Source organism: Pyrgilauda ruficollis, unplaced genomic scaffold (assembly GCF_017590135.1).
Source record: "Pyrgilauda ruficollis isolate IOZ18807 unplaced genomic scaffold, ASM1759013v1 scaffold4, whole genome shotgun sequence".
NCBI lineage: Eukaryota > Metazoa > Chordata > Aves > Passeriformes > Passeridae > Pyrgilauda > Pyrgilauda ruficollis.
Genome location: NW_024525489.1, coordinates 7,040,554 through 7,057,215, shown reverse-complemented (window position 1 = coordinate 7,057,215; position 16,662 = coordinate 7,040,554). Strand labels below are relative to the sequence as shown.

The 16,662-nt window shown below is 39.0% G+C and overlaps 1 protein-coding gene across 5 annotated transcripts in view; it reads right to left on the bottom strand.

Annotated features, from left to right (window-relative positions):
* Nucleotides 1–9,737: 9,737 nt before the first annotated feature.
* Nucleotides 9,738–16,662, bottom strand: part of PPM1B (protein phosphatase, Mg2+/Mn2+ dependent 1B) — a 61,190-nt gene continuing 54,265 nt past the window's right edge. For 2 of the 5 annotated variants that reach the window (XM_041476830.1, XM_041476829.1), the window contains one exon: nucleotides 9,738–11,577. Coding sequence is in view for 3 of the 5 variants with exons in the window: in XM_041476829.1 (XP_041332763.1) it covers nucleotides 11,548–11,577 (30 nt within the window). In the remaining 2 variants the exon portion in view is untranslated. Of the gene's footprint in view, nucleotides 11,578–12,363; nucleotides 13,400–16,662 lie in introns of those variants that run through there. The other 3 variants (XM_041476827.1, XM_041476828.1, XM_041476831.1) reach the window with 2 other exon arrangements.

The window sequence follows — 16,662 nt, the reverse complement described above, 5'->3', positions numbered from 1 at the left end:
GGTGTAAAGTCAGCATCAAGATGTCCCTTTCCACCAGTACCCCCTGCCCAGCATACCAAAGGACACACAAAGCAATACAGATTTGCCAAGGAGCTGCCTTATCACCTGTAAAAGTTAACTCCTACCTCTGACCATAGGGTCAGGGTCCTAAGGAAACTCTTGGACAGTGCAGTGGAGACAAGGTTGGGTTCTGACTCAAAATAAGTGTTTATTATGTTTGCCTCAAGCCATGAAAGAAGTTTATCAACTATGGACTGTAAAAAGTCCAGCATGCAATATTCAAATTACTCAAAAAATCGTTATTTCTTCAGTAGCTGAGCTAAGAACAGGTATTTGATGCTGACAGATTTAATCCTTCCTCTTCCTAAGAGCAGTGCCTGGCAGCAACCTCAGCCTGTGCAGCGTCAGGCAGCTGTGGGAGCATCCAAGATAACAGCTGTAGTGTCAGTGCCTGTAATTCAGTATTGCCAGGAGATCCAGAAGCAGGAAATTATTTGACACTGGTTCACTCCCATTTAATGACTCTACAGTCTTAACATCATCATATCAGTAAGCTGTAAAAGTTTCCAGACAGGCACTGTGCACTCAGGGCGTACACTTGTATTCAACACAATGCCAGTGACTCCTCATTCCATTTCAATTGTTTCATTTCAATGTCTTAACTTGTAATGAAAGTAGAAAATGTGCAAATACAGAAATTTTTTTAGACTGCATGAAATACACCTCAAAACCTGGTACTCCCCAGCTTGCTTTTCCCCCCCCAAACTCAGAGGTTTAAAAACATAAGTATCTTCCTGCATACACAGAAGCTCCCTCAGTCACCCAAGCACAGCAAAGCAAGTCAGAGGCAAGAACAAATGATGGCCAGAACACAGTCATCTGCCACAGATGCGTGGGTCTCATAAGCCAAGGAGACTCAGGACAGTCAGGTGTAGAGTATTACACCCACCAGTACTGCTGGAATCAAAAAAGGGAAACTCGTTCCAAGTATTTCCGCTCCCTCCCATCTCTTTTCTTTAAGCCAGTAAACTTTCTGATGTTTACTGCCTGCTTGGGCAGGTTTATTTGATCTAAGGACACAGGCAGCTTACCCTTGACACACATACTTTTACAACTGATAAAGGCCAATTTAGCATCTCACTAGTCAGAAGCTGCCACTGCTCTCTGTATGTGCGGTTTGGAATCCACTCCTTTCCTCTTATTCGAGCATCTTGCGGGAGCAGCCTGCTCTTTGAATCCCGCTGTGCCAAAACCGTGCCTTCAAAAGAGCCCCTCTGTCCTAATGTAATCCCCAAGTAACATTAAAGGCTTATTTATACATTAAGTAGGTCAGATCGTGTCTTAATTGCCAAGCGTCTGGCTGGAGAGGAGGATTTTAGTGCTCTGGTAGATAAATGCAGCACGCAGGAGGCGGAGGCCACACATAGATGAATCCACGTGCGCCATCTCTGCTGGCTGCAGGGCACGCAAAGATCCAGCGACACAATCACTGTGAGGCTGAAACAGAACACGAGCCATGCTGGATATTCCCAAGTGGCAGTGCTGGTGAACACACGGTGTGCAGAGCGGCGCTGAGCGGGTTCCCAGCCAGCTGCAGCCGCGTCTCACACCACTCCGCCCTGCTCCGTGAGAAGAGCTGAAGCGCAAGCAGGTACCGGCGGAACACAGGTACACTCAGGGTAGGCACCTGGGCCTTAAAGCCTAAAAATTCCTCTTGAAAGCTTGGAGAAAATGTACAGCCAAGGAGCTTAAAATAGGTCTGGATGATCAACTACCACAGATCCAGGAGAACGAACACAAGAATCTGATATTGTCTCCTGTGTGATTTTCCTCACTGACTAAAAATAAAACCACACAGGTATTTTGTTGTTATTACAGACCTATTTTTTTTTCCCTCTCCTCATCCTGAGGAGTTGCTTGCCTTAAAATTATTTGATAAAGGAATAACGTAAACTTCATCTTAGAAAGGCAGATCACCAACAATTCCCACTGAGCTTTAACTTTTTCCTTTTAAAATATATTTTATGTATGCAGGCATTATGCATCTGGCTTGCTCTCAAGCAATTCTGAAATGGTTCCCTCCTGAGCTATTTTACAGTTTAGCAGGAGTAACTAGCCAGTGTAACTGTGTTAGCAGAATCCACTGAAAGGCATTAAGTAGTAAAGAAAACACTTCATATTCTGTGCCAGTTACTCTGTTTACCTCGGGGTTAGGTAGGGAAACAAAACCAATCTGTATGTGGGCAGTAATAGCTGCTATCTCCACACAGATTGCCATGGTTATTTCTGTAAGATGGAGGGGTTAATTTTCACAAGTATTTCTTATATATAATTATTTAGATGCACTGACTGACTTAGTCATCTACTGTTTGATGCTCTACAAATGCCAAGTAGCTTGCCAGTTGCTCAATACCACACATATTACCCCAAAAACCATGCAGAGGGGTGATTATGCACCCTAATGTGCTAAGTGTAGGAAGACATTTATTGTTAAAAAGTTCCCTTGCTTTATGCTTTTTTATTAAAAGGTTTCTTGCCACTGGAACTCTTCTGACATAATGCACTTTAAATAAAACCTCATTATTTACAGAATCAGGACCAGATTTACAGGTATGTAAAAAAGGCAGACACCTCAGCAGCAGCTTTACCTCAGCAGCTCCCACAAGACTGATGGATAGTCTGACCTTTAAAGCTACCTTTCACTCAGCACTAAGAAAATCCTCCCTTGACCTGGAGGGCAGCTGTCAAGAGAGAGAAGGTCTAGGGGAACAAGTTTCTGACACAGTATCTTTCACCATGAGCATGTCTGAAGTTTCTGCCATCAGCCTGAAGTCCTGGGGGTGGCAAAACGTAATTGCACTGGACACCTGTGAAAGGGTTTGGTGGAGGTTTGTTACTTTTTAAATGCTCTTAGTCCACTAATGGACGATGTGATTAAAGGTTCATGTCTTTATAAACGCTGTAATTAGCTACTGCTCGGCTCAGGGGACATTTCAGGAGTAGGTTTCAGGGGAAGGAGGCACCCAGCCCCTGCCCCCCACGGCTGATCTGCAAGGCTGGCCTCTCCCACTATTTTTAATGAAAACAATTATCCACTAATTGCTGCTGTTATCATCGCTGCAAGAACAAGAGCATGCAGCACTGACTCCTGGATGCTTGCCCCCCCAGAGGGTCAAACACTACATACAACCCACAGAAAAACAAACTCGAGGTTTGCTGTCTCTCCAGGAGGAAGCTCACTCACATGAACTGTGCTCATTTCAATTTACACTCTTCCCTCTGTGGCATTCATCTGCCCCATTTCTGTCCTAGAGGATGACAACTTCCAAAGGATTTTCTTTTCCAACCTACTCCTCAAAACCTTTCTCAGCAAGAAACCCAGACAGACCTTGCTCTTCCCCTTGTACAAACTGGAGAAGTTCAGCATGGTATTAAATCATGGCAGACTGTTGAAGTTTGGATGGCTGTAACTCAAGAGTGACCTTGAGTTAGTGAAACATCCCTGAAAGTGGGAGATCTGCAATGCAGACAGCACAGCCAGGCAGCCCAACATGAAGCCAAGGAGAAGCTCAAAAAATAAAATGGCATTCCACTGCATTGCCACCAATCCATCCCTTCAGTTACCAAAAAGACAGCACCCCACAAGCTGCATCTGCCTTTGGCAGGGTTTATCTCTGAGAACAATTAAATGCACTGAACAGGAATCTGAGGAGCCAGGTTTTGGTCTGCTGAGCACAAAGCACTTCCTCTTGTGGGAGGATGGATTTATTGGGAGGTGCTATCAGGCAACAGCTGTCACCACATGAGCATACCTATTTCCATACTATACAAGATGTACAGCTTTTCACAGTGCCTCAGCTTCCCCACTTGCAGGAATTACACACACAGTATCACAGATTATATGGTGCTCCATATAAATTTATTCCTTTTCCCTTGTCTCTCTCAGTGCATCAAGATAGGCTTTCCTGCAAGCAATTTACTTTTTCACAAGTATCAAATCAGTGGCAGGTATTCCACGATGAAATGTACTCAGGTTGTGCTCCTGTGAAATAATTTCCTCCTGGAAGAGCTCAGTTCATATAAAAAATCTCCAGTCTGTACAGAAAGCTTCACTCTCCAGTACTGAACTGCACCCCAAGGTTCTTACAATGGCTGCTTCTGACCAACAGTTCATGGATTCCACATCACACTGTCAAGAGTCCAGCAGCAGTAATCTGCGTAAAAATCAGTGTGAGCACTGGAAGTGAAACCAAAGAACTGAAAGCACACATTCTGTAAAAAAGCCCCAAACCAACAAAAATCCTATTCTTCAATTCAGGACCTAGCATGCTGCACAGCAACAGTTGGCACATGCAAGGGTCTATACTCAGGGAAGGGGCTCTCTGACCAGCGCATACTAGACCTCTGTATCAAGAAAACATTCCACAACTACAAGAAATATTTTCCAGATATACCATTCAGTGTGGACACAGGTAGCAGAACTTCACCTTAATTTCATATTCACCTGAATGTACAACAATTGAATAAAGACAATCTTCCTGTAAGTTAGAAGAACTGCTAAAACTCTGAAGTACTACCCTCATAAACACTGCCTAAAACAAGTTTTGTTTTGGAACTGTCTGGCCTTCAAGGATCCAGCCATGTGGGTGAAAGCACTGCTTGGTGCAAGGCGAAGAAAACATTACCTGCAGTGAATACCAGCCTTTCCATCTTGAGCTTCATGAGTCCCTGGAACTGTGTGGGCTCTTCAGTGCCAGATCTCACATTGCTTATCTGCACAAAATAGCTCTGGCACCTTGCTTGTTTATGCTGGTGAACCAGAGACAAACAATCCCACATCCTGCAAGCGCTCACACAGTGCATTTAAATGCCCGCTCCATTCTCTCCAGTCTAACAGAGAAGCAATTCAGTATCACACACCCAATCCCCACTCCAAGAAAAACTGAAGTACATTTCTGCTCTTCATTCCACATGTATATGAGGCAGTCTCACAGCATGCAGCTCATGCTGCTAGCTCTGCTGTGCTCTTTGGGAGTCTGTTGTATCAAGTACAGGGGAGCAGCACAAACTGTTTTTATTCTGAGTGGATGCCCTGCTTGCATTTCAAGGACAGATCTTCCAAATATTTGAATACTGCAGGCTGAACTGGAAGACAGCTGTACAACATCTTCAAGTCAGTGATAACATTTGGTACATATTTTTCTCCTTTCACTTCATTTAATACAAAATCTGTTCTTTAATTCAGTTCAAAGCATAGGGGCTACTAATATCATATGAGAAGTCACATCTTAAAGCTAAAACTTTGTTGGGTTTTGGGTCTTTTTTTTTTTTTTTTAGTTCACAGAAACAGCACTTGAAATATAGTAACAGCATGTAAAGAAGTTGCTGCAATTACTCCCATGCTTGGACCTCTGGCTTTTTTAAAAAAATTCCTGAATATGAAGTTAAATGCAGTAACTGTAATCTCTGAAGCAGCAGCATGGAACTTCCTACATATTTTTAAGGTAAGGACAAGTAGGAATGAAGAGATGAATGTAAAATATATTTTCACCATTTTAAAACTTCACAGCCAGCATAACATAAAAAGTACTAAGAGACTGAGAAGTTCCTGTAAAGCACCACCACTTCCAAACACCTTGACACTGTGTTGGCAGTATATTTCCAAAAACGATCTCCTTCCAAAGTAAATGCAGATTTATTGGAGTTGGGAAAAAAATTTTGGTTTCCTTTCATACTAGGAAAACATATCTGCCTTACATAACCAGGCCAAAATCCTTCTTGTACCACTAAAATTAGATGCATTTATGAAAATGACCATTGGATGAAGGATTTAAAAAAAACCCTCACATCATCCAGTTTCCCCTAATAACAAAAAGTCAAATAATGTAAATTATCTGAAGATTAAGCAGGCATCCATTTTGCATCTGAGTAACCTGCCAAACAAAATAAAACCAATATTCACAGAATTAATTTGATGGGAATGGTGTTAAGAAGCTTCCTTACAAAAAAAAAAAAATGGGAAACATCTCTTCATTAATGCAATTTAAATATGCATTTTCCTTCAAAGTTAAAATGCATTTACTTCAAAGTTTCCAACTAACTTCTAAATGTAATATTTACTAATTGACATGTTCACTCCCCAAAGAAGTAGCTAAAATACATCAGTATAGAATGGTGCATTTTCACCACAGTTTCTCTTTTTGCACAAAAGACAATTCAGGGATTTTTTGAGAAAATATAAGTCTTGCAAGAAATGTAACATACACAAATATTTTTAGGTTCTCTCTGTAAGTCCTGCATGCTAACTTCCAAGAGTAGGGTTTTATGTCACAAGAGAGAATTTTCCTTCTATGAATTTCTGCCCAATTTCTTTCACTTAAGCTTTGCAGCTCTTTCAAAATGATAAAGGCAGAACACATTTGGTCATTTTCTGACAGAACCTTGCACGTAAGCTCTCTGAACAATATTTGTTCAAAAATATCCAGTATCTACCAAACATATTCCAAAAGCCACCTGAAAAAGGCCAGAAAAGTAAGTATTTTTATATTTAAAGATCAGACAAACTTCCAACACCACCATCAGGGGTCTCATGAATTTCATTCCAGCTTTTTAAAGGTCAAGGGCAGGGTCCTTACAACACTAAACACTACTGCACCATAGATTCAACTTCCCACAACTCACCTTAGATTCCAGAAATCTGAGAAAGCAGAAAACCAGGGTCAAAGTTATTTCTGAAGCAGACTTGACACAACAGGAAAAATTATATCCATCAAGACTGAATTAGTTGCCACAAGTCTTTAGAATGTGTATTCATTCTTACTACAGTGTTTTTCATCCTTTACTGGGAAAGATAACTGCTTTCAGAGGAAGATTACTCAACCTATGGAAAATGTCCATTTATTTTTACCCTGTCAGCCCATCCTCATGACCTGAACCCTTATCAGTTTTTGTTAGGTTTAAAAGCAGGTGCTGATGCAATCATTAGTTGATTCAGCCACTAATCACAGCAACCACTAACAAGCACAGCAAGGACTTCTTCTCTGAAAATTCCCAGTCAAGCTGCACATAGACAAATAAGGAAATAAGGAAAGCCAAGAACCAGAAGGAAGATCTCAGTATTCCCAGTCAGTCTTTAAATGCAGACAACACCGCAAAGGAGAACTTTAAGATTTTTGAAGACAGAAACGTAAAGTCTTTGGGAGAACATGACCTTTGAGACATACAAAGAGGTAAGCACACCAGCACTGGTGAAGTGACAGAGTGAATAATGGAAATGAGAGATGAGCACCAACAGTGAGCTGAACACAAACAGGAGGCACAGGTATGCTAAAATGCAAAAGTTGCTCATGTTTTGACCAACAGTGAAGCAGCCAGGTACAAACACGAAACAGCATAAATCAAGAGAAGCTAAGTCAGCTCTGTACAGCAACAGCCCAAACACAGACAGGGTAAGTTCAGATTGGCACACAGAGAAAACAGGTTACAAAGACATGAGAGATGGAGCCTCAGCTGCATAAATTGCATACTTACCTGGATTAGACTGCATAAATTCAGTGACTGGGTCCTTTCCTGTGGTTTTGTCAAACTGCCTTCATCTCTGGGAGTATCCCATGGAGCTGCTTACCTGCACCAGTGCAGCTCCCTACAACTTCATTTCCAGTTTAGAGCTAAAAAAGAACTATAAAGAGCCAAAAGCAACAAGCTTTAAGACAACCCTCAAGCCAACAAACTGAAAATTAGTTGATAACTAAAAATTGGTTAGCATTGTGGCTTTTTTTCTTTTGCCATTATAGGCCTATACCTAGTGATAGGCAGCATTGCTTTTAGCTTCATCTTGCAGAGGTAAAAGTTGCCTACTACAGGTTGGTTCAATGCTGTAACTAATCTGGAGTTCCTGTTGTTTTTTATTTCCACTCAAAGTGCCAAAGAAAAATGACTGGTGTTTTGGGGCTAATTTTACTATTTAAGATTTAAGCTAGTGATTATGGCTGATACTATACAAAAGTTCAGAGATGAAGTGGCTGACTGAACTCCACTTTACACATTATACCAAGAAACTACTTAACCACTAATAGCCAGCCTCTGATATGCTAAAAGAACCAACAACTTAACAGTTGGTTTGGTTTTGTGCTTTTGGATTTTTCTGTTGTTGCTTTTGTGTTTTGGTTAGTTTTAAACCACCCAAATAGCAAAATCAGCATCAGATTCACCTTTAGGGCGATGAAAAATACGGGTATTTTGGCCAAGTCTTGCAAAGGTTTGCATGCAAGCTCAAATAACCACATGAAGATCCAGCCTATTAAGAGGAGAGTCTCTTAACCCCTGAGACTTCTGAGATCAGAGTGACATAATTTATATTTGCATCTACTTCATTACCCCCTATTCCATTTAACGTGTTAATGAAGAGCAGTTAAAACAGATCTTTATTCTGCTCAGAGAGCAGATTTGAGAACTGACATGTACTACTTTGCCTCTGTTAAAGGAGGTCATAAAAATTAAATCAAGCTGAATTTGATACAACAGGAAGACCCCAGGTGGAAGAGGTACTTCCTACTCTCAGTATTCTACATAACCATCTTTGTGTTAGTTACCAGGTGGCAACAAAATTAAGACTATGTAATTTTAAAATGTTGACAAGCTATGGCAAATACATGAACAAATTCCATCATTCATTCAGATTTCTCACACTAAGAATACAAAGTCAACAAGCAAAGTTTTTCCCAGGCTGCTGAAATCTACACAGTATTTCGATTAACTAAAAACATGAGTAGAATTCATAACCAAGCGGCTGCATGAATGGCAAGCAGTGATAATTTAGGGCAAAAAAAGCTGTCTTGATTTGCATTTTGATGTAGCTGTGCAAGCCATTATCCTTCTCTTTGAAAAACCTGTGTGTATGCTGCGCTTCGATACAAGGAAGCATAAACGCTTGTACTTGAGGGAGGTTATCCACTTAATGTAAAAAATCTACACAAAGAAGTGTTCATGGGACTGGAACACTTGACCAGTCTTGCCAGAAGTCTTGCCAGTGGAACAAGGCATTAAAATTGTAGCTCGTGAAGAAAGCATGCAGGGGTTACGCTGTACAAGCAAATCCAACAAGAAAGTTCAAAGAAGTTACAGATTTGTAGACAAAAATATTCAGGTTGTTTGTAAAGATGTCCATTCTACAGTAACACTGACTATTCAGGCAGGTTATTACCCCGCAGCATCAGTATCATGGAGGATTCCGTTCTCCTTTTCCATTCAGCTAAAAAACTACCTTAGTAAGTTGGAAAAAAAGATCTGTAAAAGTTAAAAAAAAAAATCTGTAAAAGTTCTAACATGAAAGCATTAACATCAGATAAATTTCTATTCAAAACTGTGCAACAGTGAAATGTCTTAGGTTTAAGCTCAGATCTTTAAGAAACGTCAAGAAATGAGTTGACCAAAAGTCTAGTTTAATCGGTATTTTTAGTCATTAAATGAATACTCTCCCATAGCTGGACTAAGACTCCAGCTAAACTTGGGATGGGGATTTGCCCTAGGAGCACTAAATGTTGTTTGCCCTTTCCTTACTCCCACAGAGAAGCCTACTTTGAGACTTGTGCTTTTCTGGCATGAAGGAGCACACCTGCTACAGAACAACCAGAAATCCATCAACTAAGAGACCACATAAATCTTACTGGGTTATCTTTTCACATGGAACACTGGCATCCTCTTAGTAAGTCCTTCCCAAGAAAATAGAAAGCATGTCACACTGTTTTAGCAATCCTTTATTGAAGATAACAAGTTGGTTATGTTCACTGTATTGTATGAAACATCACAATATCATACTGGGAAGGTACTATCAGTACAGGGTTGGACCAGAGCGGACAGTCTGAACAATAAACCATTTTGCATTCTTCATTCCCTATCTTTTAACAACCCCAAAAAAACCAGTAAAGGGACAAATACCTGTTAACATCATCATTTAAAACACTTTAACTTACAAGGCTAAAATCTAATGAATAAATAAAATATACTGTGGCAATAATCCTCTCTAGACCAAAAAAAATAATAAATCAGATACACAGTGAATCAAAATGACTGGAAAAGCTGGCCTTCGGCATCAGTATGAAAGAGCGTGTGGTTTTTACAGACTCACCATGGGGATAAAGTTACAGAAAAATACCATGAATTTAATTTCACACAAAACCAGTTGATGACTGTCATTAGCTTAAAACTACACACAAGGGCAATTACATCCTCGCTGAAACACAGTTTAAACAAATAGGAAAATGTTTACAAGGCATCCACAGCATGTAAATCATGTACAGATGGATACATTCATTGTTTCCCCTCCCCAATAGCTTTTATTTTAGATAAATACTTTACTCTTCCCCATTTTCAGCATTTACTGGACTCATTACATGCACAACTCAAAGAAGTCAGAAAAAAAGTCAAGGTTATTGCAAAAATAGAATTAAACTAAGAATCTTCAAGTACCTTACATGACAGCCACTCTGTACCATGCCCATTGCTTATAAAATGAAAGGTCATTGAACCCATGAAAATATCTCTAATATTTTCTTAATTTAAAATAGATAATTTTAAGTGTATTTATAGTAATCTCAAAGTGATAATTTGAACTTCGAAAATAATGCAAACAATTAAAAATTATACCCATATTACACAAGACTTCTGTCTGTATCTTAAGCTGAAAAAAATCAAAAAACTATAGAAAACCACATATAGAACAAAAAAATAATCACAATTTACATTATAATAAAGGCAAATTTTCAGCATTTTTAAAAAAACCTGCAGCTGTGAGAGATGTCAAAGCAAGTCACTACTAACTATAAATTCACCAGTTTGTTTTTTTTCAAAAAGATTTTCTCTAGCAAGAGTTGAAGGGTGTGTTGTACACATGCGTAAAATTCTTACTGGTTTTAGATGCCTAGAATCTTCATATATTATTGCCAAATACACTTATCTTCAAGCAAGCAGTAGGCAACGTATCACAATTTGGACACCGCAGGGAAACCTAACGGTCTGGTAATACAGGTAAAACTGGAAATTAAAAAAAAAAAAAAAATACACATCTGATAGCGTATTGCCCAATTGAAATTACTTCCAAGCCACAGAGCTGCAAAGCCTCCCAACTTGGTGAAGTGAAATAAGAAACATCTCAAACAATTACTTGTACTCTCTCTCATGCTTGTGTGTTGCACGTTTCATTTAGCCACAGTGTATCTTCAGAGTACGCCTACAATCCCGTGCACCTCAGGTACACACACCGATCTGCTGAGAGAATATTCCTTCCTTCCTTCTTTTTTAGGGCCAAAGTTCATTACAGATGTAATCAGTATGCCTGAGGCTGGTAAAAATACTGTAGTACAGGCAATGCTAAGAGTGGCAATATCAGAAAACACAAAAATGAACAAATGATGGAAAATTCTAATATCTTTCTGCCCATTTCACAAAATGTTGGAAATCCACCAGAAATTTTCCCTTGTATTGAAGAAATCAGATTTAAAAGTTTTTTCCCCCTTTCAGAATCAAAAGCATTTTAGCAGATTTGTAAGGCTACCACGGATCTTCTAGATCTCCAGAACCCTACAGGAAAAGAAGAGGAAAAACATTACTACTCACCAATACAAATGAAAACATTTTGTTGCACTTTGGATTTCAGTGGCATAATTAAGAAGAATACTAGCGTAAGACAGAAAACATTTTCCTTGTTTTCCATACCTGCCCTCTTCCACACACAAATATTTCCTGTTTGTCAACATCATGATGGAATTTACTTTTAAAAAAACATGAATCCAGTAAAGCTCTTATAGCAGAACGACTTAAAAACAAGATTTACCTAAAACTGTACTAAATCACTACTATCAATACATACTATATATGTGAACTACAACCCCAAAAAAAGCTCTACAAATACTACGGAACTCAGCTTCTCAGGCATTCCTGGTCCAAAAGAAATTCCTGCAGGGTCATTTTCATTAAGGCAGTGAAATTTGTACCTATTTTGAACAATTGTATTTTTGTGCATGTGTTATGTCATGAACTGACAACTGACACAAGACGTCCAGATTTCACTTATTAGCAGATGAGCTATCACTACTGCAAAGTCACAGTATTATCATCGACCTACCCAAATGGACATACGTGTGTGTGCTGTACCCCAAGAGACAAGGAAAAGATTTGGCAGAAGGCAAACTTTAGAAGAATAGTTTATTCATTTATCTGGCTGATGTTTAGCTTGAACCTGAGAAACATTGCCCAAATACAGGACGAATGCTCCAAACCCCAAATCACTCAAAGCTTTGTAGAAACTGAAGAATACCAGGAGTTCACATCAGAAGCTATGAAAAGTTTAAAGTCATGTCAGAGTGATAACACTTCAAAGAAAGTTTATTACTCGCTTAAAAGAGTCAATATGCATACAGATATTATTCCACAGCATATTCTTTATTTTCACTTGTTCACAAATTATTGTAACTTGACACTAGGTACTAAATTTAAGTACATTTTCATTTCTGGATATATACTATGCTACAACCTGAGAAGTAATACCATTGTCTAGAAAATCAGTATTCATGATGAACACCGGACACAATCTAAACTAAAAAAAAAAAAAAAAATTTCAAACATTTCTTAAGTGACAACCTAAAATGTAACAGCTTTTGTAGTTCAGCTGTAATAGAAACTATATACAAACCAAACCAAACATGCAGTACATGATGCCGGGGGAAAAAAAAAACCTAAATAATTTGTATAATTCAATTAAATTGCACAAAAGGTACAACTAAGATGTAAATTACTTTACAATGAGCAAACATATACCATCAAAACTATTATTTAATAATGTTCTCAAAATAAAAAGTTTTAAAATGCCTTTTTGCGTATCATGTTAGATTCCTGTTGTTGGTGACACAGGATTTGAAAAAGGAAGATCAGATTCTCAAATGGGAAGTTAAATCTTGCTACACAACTTAGGATGCAATCACTGCAATATCCCACAGTAGTTGAACTTGTAAGGAAGTAAGAGCTCTGTATAAACAATCTGTACACATAACTACAGCAAAGCCAAACAGTCTTGCAGGCCAGCAGGGTGCCAGGTTGCGATGTGAGCAGAGGAAGCCGCGGCGGTGAAGCGCAGCGCTAGCTCGCTGCGATGTCAGGAGCGCTGCTCGCCGCTCTGGTCGCTGCCCGCGGCCGGGCGCGCTGCCGGTGGCGGGGCCGGGGCCGGGGGCGGCTGCGCGGCCGCGGAGTCCTCGGGCGGGCCCGGGCCCTGCAGCTGCGCCAGGCGGTACCCGGCCAGCATCTCCTCCAGCAGGTGGCGGTAGTTGCCCCTATGATTAATCCGCATCTGCCTCAGCGCCTCCACCAACCTCCCCTGCGTTCCGCCTTCCTCGGCCGCGCCGGGCTCCTTCGGTTGAGATTCAACACCCCAAAAAGATCAGTAGTTAAACTAAAAGTTTTTCTAACCACATTAAAAAAAAAAAAAAAAAAAAAAAAAAAAAAAAAAAGCAAACCGAAAATCCAATCTTTTTTTTCAAACTGAGAAAACATGTCTCTATTTGAATGTAAAACACCTTATTAGCAACATAGAACAATGTATTTCATGTTCATCCTTTTAAATATCATAATTTAAGAAACGATAACTATGAAACCAGCATTTTTAATAATTTCAATTAATTTTGAGCCAGTCAAAGTATCTCCTCCCAATTAATTCCATCTTCATTTCAAATGTCTTTGATAAATACAGATGATACCCCCCCACAACTTAGGTCATTTATAAGTGGAAAACTTTGAAAATTTAAGCTTCTTTAGCCACCAGGTCAATATATTTGTGAATTTATGCACAGCCAGTAGCAGCACAGTTCTGTGAAAAACTCAGGGAACAGATAACTCTACTGATAGTAGTTTAGTTGAAGCATCACATCAAACTAAATGCTCAGTGTTTTAGTGAACACTCTGATTTTAGCATGCATGATGCTGCCAGAAAAGCAAGCAGCTACCCATGAGCGTGGGGAATGCTGGTATTTGAACAACATAAGACACACCTTTGGGCAGACTGCGTATTGCCTGGAAAAATTAGCAGGTAGAACAGATATTTAATGTCAAAGCTAAGAACCTACAGCACAAAATCTGATCATTTAGTGCTGATCAAGGAATGGAAGTCTCCTCAGCAAATGACCTGCTTGGTTGCAAGCCTTCAGTTGAAAGAAATGTTGCATTTTTTGGTGATAGACTTAAGAGTGCTTTGACACTGATACTATGTATTTTCACTTCCAAGTGCAAAAGCAGTACTGTTACTTTAAGGGAACAGTACATTTTATATTATTAATATCTAGCAACTTATCAATCTAGACAAATGAAACCATCTCTGGAAGCTGGCAGATTTTGCAAGACATAAGAAGCACAATCCAGACTGCCTTGTTTACATGCTGACCTCATTTTATTGTCATGTAGTCCAAAAGCTTCCTAACTACAAGTACTGCTGTCATTCATTTACAAGCTTAACAGCAGTATTGAGAAGATACCTTGGGATCAGTAAGATTCTGCATGCTCTATGTAATGTTGCTGGAATAAAAGCCCCAAGACTGATTAGTACAGTCCAAGTTAAAATGGAGACAATTTTACCACAAAAATGAGTATTACTGCATATAATGGCATGCATCTAAGTTTAATTTGTTCAGGAAATAAGACACATACTTTCACAGTGGTTTGTTGGTCTTACTTTGAGATGTTTTGATTCCCATGTACTAGCACTTTCACATTCAAATATGAAAAAATTCAAGACAATATTCAAGAATTCAATACTCTCTTGTCTTCAAGAGCACAGAGAGGAGAAGCACGATAAAGGAGATAGTTTTAATGTATGAAATGGAACTGCTTTAATACCTTATAAGCACTATGTCAGCAAAAAACCAGGGCACCAAGAAGAGGCTACAGATGTATCCTTTTTCTTGGCTTGACAAAGAAAAAAACCTGAGTTATGTATATACCTAGCTAATATTAAACACGGCAACATAGCTGAAGACTTCCAGTTTTTTAAAATTCAGGGAACATTTAAATTCCATATTTTGTCTACTCCATCAGTTTCGCTCTGAGGTTGACATTAGCACACATACACCCTGAAATTTCCACATTTCACAATACCGAGATCTTTAAAAATTCCTTTGGCAGACTGAAGTGAATAATTTTGCTCCATGCAACTGAAGAGTAAAAGCAATAAGCAATATAATAGCAGCCCTGAGGCTCCTAAGCAATTCAAATGCTGGTAGGAGTTGAATTAGCAATGCTGTTAGCGTTTGATATTCAAACTCACATCCTGCATGGCGTTGCACCCTATTTTACAGCAGGCTATTTTATGCTTCCCTTGTGTCCCTCAGTGCTAACAGACAAGAACCCCCACAGACAGTAGGACAGAAATTGCCTCTTTTATATATTATACGCTATATAGACAGAGATTTCTCTCTAATGATGTGTGGCTAGAGCAGGTCCCTAAAAACTATGGTTATTGTGCAAGGCAGCATTTGCCTTCCTTCACATTTCAATTCAACTGAAGTGCTACTGACCATAAAATCAAGAATAAATTTGTGCTAGCTATATTCAACATGAGCATTCACAATTTTTACACAAGTTTTGTGCTATTAAATTATGTGTATGAAAAGGGCTGCTATGTATTAAAGACTGGATTTACAATGTTGTGAGAATGATGTAAGAGTTGTGTCCATTTACATTTTTTATGTGTAGCAGCCCTTAATGGCATATGATTTGGTTCAGTCAACTGCCAGAGTGTATTATTAGTAAAAACAAGAGAGAAACATGATTGATTTCAAGTAAGATGCTCAAAGGTAGCTTTAAGCAAATGCCACTGAAACTATTAACACAGCCACTGTAATTTTAACATTGTTTCTTGTGTTTAAGGATATATACGTACAGTGAAGTAGTCTAATTGGATAGTAGTCTCTTAGTCTTAGGAACACATAAAAAATTAAAATGGTCAGAGTACAGTCACAGAGAAAGAGTAATAATTTAGCACAGGAAGCAGAACTATTCTTTAGTGGTATTGTAACATCACAGTGCTAACAATTATTTAGCTATGAAAACATTCGTTTAAATTCCCTTTAAAGATCTGAAAGCACCAGGCCCCAATACATAACAGATTTCTGTGCTTTCGCTCATATTTTTAAAGGCAGAACACCCCACATTTATATCAGAAGTCTCTGCTCAAAAAACAGGCAAGTTGTTCATTGTGACCACAGTGCAGGGCTCTCTCCAGCCCTGGATTTATAAAATACTTGTAATCTGCTGAGATTCCTAGCAGAAAAAACTTAGGACTGCTATAACCTCAAGCCAGACTATGACCTCTGAATACCGCTGTAAGTAAGAATTCTTTTATTTCTCAGACTCTTGCTCTGCATGACATCTCCTTACTTAGGCTCTATGTTAAGATTTCTCAGAAAACACACGTGTGAAGAATAAAAATCTACTATCACTAGTTTGGATAACCAAAAAACAAAATCCAAGTGCAACACTACCTGAAACGTTTACAGTGCTGAGTAAAACAAAGATTATCCAGGAACAGATAAAACCAAGGTTTTCATTTATATACTAAGAACTAACTTGCAAAGCTATTATGATCCAGTTCACAGGAACTCAAGGTAACTGTTTTAAAACTGT